The 7,821-nt window shown below is 37.8% G+C and overlaps 1 protein-coding gene across 1 annotated transcript; it reads right to left on the bottom strand.

Moving 5' to 3' along the window:
* Positions 1-602: 602 nt before the first annotated feature.
* On the bottom strand, positions 603-7,606 carry LOC105917756 (sialic acid-binding Ig-like lectin 14). The gene is made up of 8 exons (XM_036135226.1): positions 7,509-7,606; positions 6,888-7,292; positions 6,306-6,623; positions 5,447-5,707; positions 5,085-5,369; positions 4,813-4,927; positions 3,599-3,665; positions 603-1,735 (listed from the first exon to the last, which is right to left on the bottom strand). Exons 1-5 carry the CDS (start codon positions 7,567-7,569, stop codon positions 5,341-5,343), a joined length of 1,074 nt encoding a protein of 357 aa, XP_035991119.1. The 5' UTR covers positions 7,570-7,606; the 3' UTR covers positions 603-1,735; positions 3,599-3,665; positions 4,813-4,927; positions 5,085-5,340.
* Positions 7,607-7,821: the final 215 nt, after the last annotated feature.

Genomic DNA, 7,821 nt, shown 5'->3' with positions numbered 1-7,821 from the left:
CAGTGCTCTAATATTTTTGTGAATATTATTTGCCAAATATTGGACATATCCTGCCATCTGAGTTGTAAACACTGTTTATCACAATTAAATGTAAACACTTTTAACACAATTCTACAAACTTAATTCATATTTTTCAAGAAATCATCACTAAACACAGATTTCAGGAATCCAAAAGGATATCTAAAAAAAAACCCAAAAAACAAAAAAGACCTTACATATTCCTTCTTAAATCAGGGACTTGTTCCCATGACTGATCTTCCTTAGTGGGTCTGTGCACAAGCTAAAGAAGCTAACTCTTCTTCCTTCTTTTCTACCTCTTTATTCCTCACAATGCAAAAAAGATTTCAGGAAGGTTCACTAGATATCTGTTAGATACCACATAAAGCTACAGGTTGTAAAAGCAGCTATTGGGGAAATAACAGATGATATGGAGGCGCTATGTCAGTTACCGATGTAGCTTACATAGATGTGGACGAAGGGACGGGTGAGTTATCTCGGTGCAGCATGTAGACTTGGACAGATTATAACCTATTGGTGACACGTATTTTACCGATGACAATGGGGCGGGGGGGGGGGGGGGGGGGGGTTTTTATTCATGAGTCTGGAAGAGTACGTTTAGACCAGGGAATGAAGACCAATTTGCTTTTATTCAACCCAATTCAATTCAAAAATACTTTATTAATCCCAAAGGGAAATTAAATTATCGGAATTGCAGCTGTAGTTACAAGATGTCGGCTTGAGATACATGTATTTATTTAAAATTTAATTTAATTCTGGTTTCTCCAATCCAAAAAAATAAATAAACAATGTCTGTTATTTTTTTTCCTCAAGCAAAAGCCTTGTGAAATTGTTATTTTAGTAAATAAATTTACTCCTACTCAGCCATTGTGTCCTGTTGCCCTGTATCGAGAAGGTCCTATAGGTCCGAATCCTGGCCTGAAGTCATTTTGCTTTGAGTTTGAATGTGCACTAAGTCTCCGCCTTCCTCCAACAATCTAAAAACATGACTGATAGGTTAAATAGTTACTGTAAATTGGCTCTATTTAGGAGCGTTTGCATGCATAGGCGTTTTCCCTGTGTGATTCTCTGTTGTCCTGTGAGGGACTGACTCCCAATGACCCTTCCACTCTGAAAGGACAAGCGGGTATAGCCAATAGATGGATGGATGTTGGGGACCTTATGTGGTTAGAATGTAACAGAAATATAATAATTTTGTGGGAAAAAAATGTATATGGTTTCAGTATTTATAATGTGAAAGAGAGCATTAAGGTGTTGCTATTCCTTTTGCAGAGCACACAGTTGGAAAAAAAATACTACATATTTATTCAATACAGCTCTGTTCTTGGATCTCATCTAAGATATCTTTCACAGTGGAGTAAACTGCCTCCACTTCTCCCTGTTTCTCAGAGACACAGTGTTTTATCTCCTCACAATGTTCTGTCATCAAATCCTCCACTTTGCCCTCCATTGTCTCACTCGCCTCTTTACTATCATCTTTCCTTTGCTCTTTTGCTTCTATTTTAATTTCGGCATATTCTGTCAATGTACTTTCCCGTTCCGTTGCTTCTTCTTTTTCCCTCCTTCTCCTCAGAATGGAGAAGTTGATGCTGGCATACTGTAGATCTTTTGGACCGTTGCTCACGTCCGACGAACACCTCTCTGCAGCCACAGCTCCATTCTCAGCTTCTTCTTGGTCATTGCTTTTGTCATTTTGAACTGCTTGACCATCATCAATCTGTCAGGTAAAAGGAGAAACTGGATGTAAAATAACACACAGCACTGACTTTGACTTTTGTCTTCAGACAGATGATAGAGAAGCAAATTCAGCATTAGTGACTCATTCATGAGTAGTTTGAAATGTTGAGTAACTCCCATTAATGCAACATTACTGAGCAGATTTAACAGAAGACTAATCACACGTGCTGATAACAGGAGGTCGACTAAAATAAGTACTTTTAAATTCCCTCTGATCAAAAGACTGAGAGACGCCGTATCTCCCAGTGATCGAAGAGGACCCCGCTTTGTCTGGCCAACAAAGCGACTGTGAACCCGGAGGAAGAAACGAAGGAGCTTTTTCCCCGTCCCGCTGCAGCCTGCGGACAACTGCGCTCGTCAAGACGCGTCCAGAAAGCCACACTACTCGGAGCGCTCCGGACCAGCCCCGAGGCACCTCAAAGTAACGGGGTCTCCCCTTTTATTTCTGTCTCACCAACAGGGTGTTTAGAAGTGCCTGGGCAGGCGTTAGAACTTTGTAGGTGTTGGTTAATGCTTTTATTCCACGACGAAGTTGGAATTATTTTGCTGAACATTTTCTTTGTATGTGCAGGCATTTTACAATTGATTTTGCTGTGTTGATTTGTGATCCATGAAGAACCCCGCCGTGGGTTACTGCTTCATTTCTTTCCATTTTCTTCCCTGCTTTCCCCCCTCTCTCTTTTCGCTTCTTCTTATCAGTTAATCTCTTTGTCCGAGCTCGATTCGCGGGTTTGTTTAGTTAGCTGCGCCCTCTCGAAGCGAGGCATTATCCCATCAGCGTAAGCGTGGTTACGTCATTAGGACCTCCCCTCATACGTCATCGTAGCAGCCATCTTGGGAGGGTGACGTGTATCTGAACTGTAGGGAGCTTAGCTGAACTAGCTTTTGGTAAGACATCAAAGCGTCCAGTGAGATTCCCGAAGCTGTTCTGTCTGTCAATGCTGATACGTCAAATGCCGGTGTTTTGAGGGCGGTGTTAAACAACTGTGAGTTGAGTTAAGATCTGCTAACCGCTCATTTTAATCCATTGTTTATTTTTTTTGTTTTGTTCTTTTATTTCCACATATATATTTTGCATGTTTTAGTGTAGTAATGAGTAAGAATTCCAAAGTTGTTGAATCAGAGAATTACTGTAACAGGGAATTGCTTTTGGTTCAATAAAACCAACGACTGCGGAATAGACATTGTTTTGTGTTCAGTCCAATTCACAGTTGCCTGGGTATTCAGAATTCAGAGCTAACCTCCTTTGGAGTTAACCTCTGATATAAATACAGAGATAATATCATTGGATGGTGATAAGGAATAAGGATTTAAACTCTAATTGTAGTTACATTGGGGTTCTCACAGCCTGCTGGATAAACCTCGTCGGTTAACAGTCCGACCAGATCATTTATTCCAGCATAAATGAGTTCATAACAGCAAATTAACTAATGCATTAGTGGTATAAATACTTATAAGCTTATAGCTAACATCACCACCATTTGAACTATATTTGTTATAGCGGAATTTTGAGTTGAATGATTTATTATTTAAATTATAATACCAAATTATAATTAATAATAATAATAAGCATATTCAACCAGCTTATGGCATAACAAGAGTAACTATGTTTATATGGCAATGCAAAATGTTAATCTAAATCCAAAACTGATCAAATATTTAAAAAAAATGTGGTTATTTTAAATAGATGGATACATCAACCATTCAAATATACTCTGTAACTAATAATGAACTGTAGTGTCCTATGTGCATCGCTGCAGGTTGAAAAATACCCTGAGTTTATATTCAGAATATTTTGAGCTGAAAATGACATTATCACATTAATCTATACAAATATAGATACCAGTGGACCATCTTGAGGAATCATCTTCAGAGTTTCATCCAAATTCCCAGGTTTCTTCAGCGATTTTCTGTGGAGAAATATACTTTTACAGTAAGAGCTTAAATTTTGGTCAAGGTCAATATGTTTGTAGCTTCACAGCTTAATGAAACAATGTTAAAAAGCAACTGCACGTGTACCCGAATCCCTTTAGTATGTGATAGACTAAAAAAATAAATAAAATAAAATAAAGCATATAGGGTTTGTTGTTTATTTAACAAAGGAGCACCAACATCTTATGGATATACTGGAATATTTTTGTCATATTTTAAAGTGTTTAAACCTTAGTATCACAGAAGCCTATGATTTTTTCCTCAGCCATAAAGTGTATTATGGCTGTGTGCACTGCAAAGAACATGAACCCGTTAAGACAAAAGGGAGACTTGTACTAGGATCTCAGATATTGGATATCTATGTTTAAAGTAAAGACAACAACAGCATCTCCAAGCAATTTTGTGTTCCTGTGGTCCGTGGCCACTGACATTATTATTTTTTATTATTATATTGACATATAAGTTTCATGGGACGGTAGGTAATCTCCCCAGGACATAAATGCAAGAGGAAATGCAAAGCCCGGCTGATCAGAGGTATAGTACTACTGGTAGAAAAAGAGGCTAGGAATGTATAAAAAACATTGCAATCAATAATAAAGAAGCGTTAATGTCATTATGTGTTGCCATAATAAAATTTCTGATAAGGCAGTCACCGGCTAAGAATGCACATAGTCACACATAAGACGCAGACACAACAAGACATGATCTTTGCTTTTTTCTTTTTCTTTTTTAAACAGTCAAATGCACTGGCCAACAACACTCCCTGGGGCTCATGCACGCTGCTTTAGCAGCTAATGGACAAATTTTCAAGTGAAAAAGTTGGACAGCAGACTGTGCAACAAGTTTAGTTATAGAACTTTGCAAAATGTGCATGGATGTCTAAGCAAACAAATCCTGAGAGACTGAAGTGGAGCCAGTTTAAATATTTATACTGTCTCTCACATTTACCAGTGAGAGGCAGTACAAATGATTTTCAGACAACTGTGGAACCAGTAGTGTGTTTGTAACATTTAACAGATTATGACCTGGACTGATGGTTTGTTGATTTTCAGCAACAAACCAGCAATATTTATGTAAAGATATTCACAAACATGACAATAAAATAAGTAAAAAAGTATGATGTACCTGTTGCATTTTTGGGCCAGAAAACAAATTGTAGCTGAAAGCAGAACCCCAATCAGAAAGGCAACAATGACTTCCAGCCTGAAAACTGTTTTTGAAATCCTTTTGGACTGAATGTCTGTGAGGAGAAAACAGAAAGAAACGACGCTATTATAGATCATAGCATAACTGCACTGACTTGGTTACATTGCGGTCACAGCAGGAAATGAGGTGACTAAAAAAATGTCAAAGCAGATGTCACATGTAGCAAAAGTGCTTCAGCTGTTAACAGGTACCTTCTTTTTCTAAGACATCTTGTTGGACGGTGAGGTTTTTTTGCGCTTCTCCGTTTTCATGGCTGCTAAAACATTCAACGCTGATATTCTGGTGTTGTTCCAGGGATATGGTGACAGTGGTGTTGACAGTGTGATTTGACACTGTGTTAATAACAGAGTACTTGCTGTGGTCCTTCAGCAGCGGCCATGTTATGGTGGGCAGAGGAAACCCCTTAGCGATACACACACAGGTCAGGAGCTTTGACTGAAACACACATCAAGAGCCTTCTAGGATCTCTGAAAACCCTAAAACCACACATGAATCAAGAGTGTAAGATAAACTATGATTTGACATGACTAAGAACATATTCAAGTTTACTCACAAGTCATTTTTACGTCAGCGGAAACAGACACCATGCTGCCCAGATGAATTGCTGTGCAGAAATATTGTCCAGAATCCTCAGCTGTCACATTTGAAACGACAAGCGTTGCCGATCCAGTGTCATTATGGAGGTGAATTCCACTTGGTGAATGCTTGGTCCACACGACAAGTGACTGAGGGAAACTGTCAATACTGCAAGTCAGATTCAGAGTATCTCCCTCCTTCACAGTTGTATTTCCAGTGATGTGAGGTTTTCTTTTATCTGTTGATGACAAAATAGCATTTTAGCCAATGCAGCTTTAAATTAGATCATACATCAACCTTTAGCATATAACAATGTTTAAAGGAAGCTGTGGCTCAGAGGCAAGAAGTTCATTTTCAGCAAGATAAATTTGGTGTAGTGAATAAACAGGAAAGAGTGTGAAGTAATTTCTAGAAAATTGAAGAGGGTATATTTAAAACCTCAACTCAAAATAAAACAATTATATTTCTTTGCCATGCAAAAAGTATCTATGACTTTCTATCATTGACAATATTTGACAATGTAATTATTCTTTTCACACAATTCAAAGAAGAGTCTCTTTTGAATTAGGTTTGGGGTTAAATTTTTCTAAAGACTCTTTCACATATAAGTTAAACATTACTTTTCTTAAACATTACTTTCTTCAGTTTGAAAGATCGAAGTTCAGGAAAACGTATAAACTGCATATAATGGGCGTAATCTTCCTTTTTGAGCTGGTTTCACATTTATCCAACAACATTTATACAAGTTAAATATTCTGCAGCCTTTAGATTTCCTTTCAGTTAAATAATGAATCATTCCAGAAAACCAACAACCTTTCAAATACTAACATACTCACAGTTTACTTTTAGAATCAAAGTCTCCTCAGTGGTTATGTCCCCTGTGAAGCTGACCTTACAGGTTATATTGCTGTTGTGATGTTCAGCTGATGGGTTTAAGGTCAGAGTTGAGCTGTGTCTCTGTGTGACAGCAGTCAGATTCTCAGTTCTTAAAGCAGTGATGTTTCCTATCATAGATTCATTTTCTTCTTTTCCTCTCCACATCCAGGTGATTTTAGGAGGAGACTCAGAGCAGAGACCAGGAGCAGTGCAGGTCAGATTGGCCTGTTGTCCCTCAGTCAGTGGAGGATTAGTCACTGTGGGCCTCTGCCTGAGATCTGATGGAAACATGGTTCACATGAATATATTATAACTGATTTAAAATTAGGTTAAATCAAACTTTTTTTTAAAGAATTTACAATGTTGCAACTGAAGTGGGTTTAATTTGATAGTTTCTACTGTCTGCCAACAGATGTCACCAAAGGTAAATACTTTTTTAGACACTAAAAACTAAAACTTAAGGAAAACTAGGAATACGTTGTATATTTATAAACATCCCTGAATTAAAGAACAGAATTTTTTTCTGTTATTGTCTTTCATACCTTTAACAGAGACAGTTGTTCTTTGATTGAAGACAAATCCATCTTCTTTTCCATGGTAAAGACCATTTACTCTGAGCTGATATGATCCAGAATCAGATGTGGTGAGGTCATTGATCATGATGCTACAGTTTCTCTGACCTACATCAGGATCCAACAGTGAAACCCGTCCTAAGAATTCAGATGGAACCTTTTTGTGGTTGGTGTGAAAAATTATATCAGAGTCCCGACATTTCCTTCTCTTTGATTCACATTTGAACCAGACAATATTTTTTGGTGTAAATCCATCAGCAGCGATGAAGGAACATGGTATCACAACACAGAGTCCAGCCTCGGCTGTTATTTCTCCCTCATTAAGAGTAATGCAGAATTCCCTTAAACAGAACGGTCTTCCCAAGGCAGATGTAACTGCAAACGTGAAGGAAAACCACAACAATTATTTTGTTTTTTTGTAAAAACTTTGACATTTACTTTAAATTTGCAAATCGAGGGCAGATCAGGTGTTAATGAACAAACATGTTATGCTTACATTTGTACGCAAACTGAAGATAGATTCACTATGAAAGCTAAATACTGTCATATACAAATGTTTTAACCACTACATATTTTAACAGAAGAAAATACCTGTATATGTGTTGGAGGCCCTCAGAGAGAATAGCACTGTTGTCCAGAAGAAGGTAAACATGATATAACTCTTCAGATTTTGCTCTCCCCTTTCACAGTGCAACCTTCAGTGCAGCAGAGGCATTAAAAAAAGCAGAAACGGAAAGACAGAAAGTTCCACACTCAGACACAAAAATATAGAAACACAGGATGTGTGTTTTTTTTAACCCGGTCATACCATTAGCACATTTTACCAAGGGACGCTAGAAAGGCTCACTTTTCTACCCTTTTCACCCATCTGCTAAACTAAGGCTGATCATAAAAACTGCTTGGT

This window comes from Fundulus heteroclitus, chromosome 3, assembly GCF_011125445.2.
Source record: "Fundulus heteroclitus isolate FHET01 chromosome 3, MU-UCD_Fhet_4.1, whole genome shotgun sequence".
Lineage (NCBI taxonomy): Eukaryota > Metazoa > Chordata > Actinopteri > Cyprinodontiformes > Fundulidae > Fundulus > Fundulus heteroclitus.
This window is presented reverse-complemented; position numbering and strand designations above follow the sequence as displayed.

Coding starts and splice junctions, on each gene's coding strand:
- LOC105917756 (XM_036135226.1), bottom strand. CDS start 7,569: ATGTTTACCTTCTTCTGGACAACAGTGCTATTCTCTCTGAGGGCCTCC. Junction 6,624..6,887: donor AACAACTGTCTCTGTTAAAG/GTATGAAAGACA, acceptor TGTTTCCATCAG/ATCTCAGGCAGAGGCCCACA. Junction 5,370..5,446: donor CGCTGACGTAAAAATGACTT/GTGAGTAAACTT, acceptor GTGTGGTTTTAG/GGTTTTCAGAGATCCTAGAA.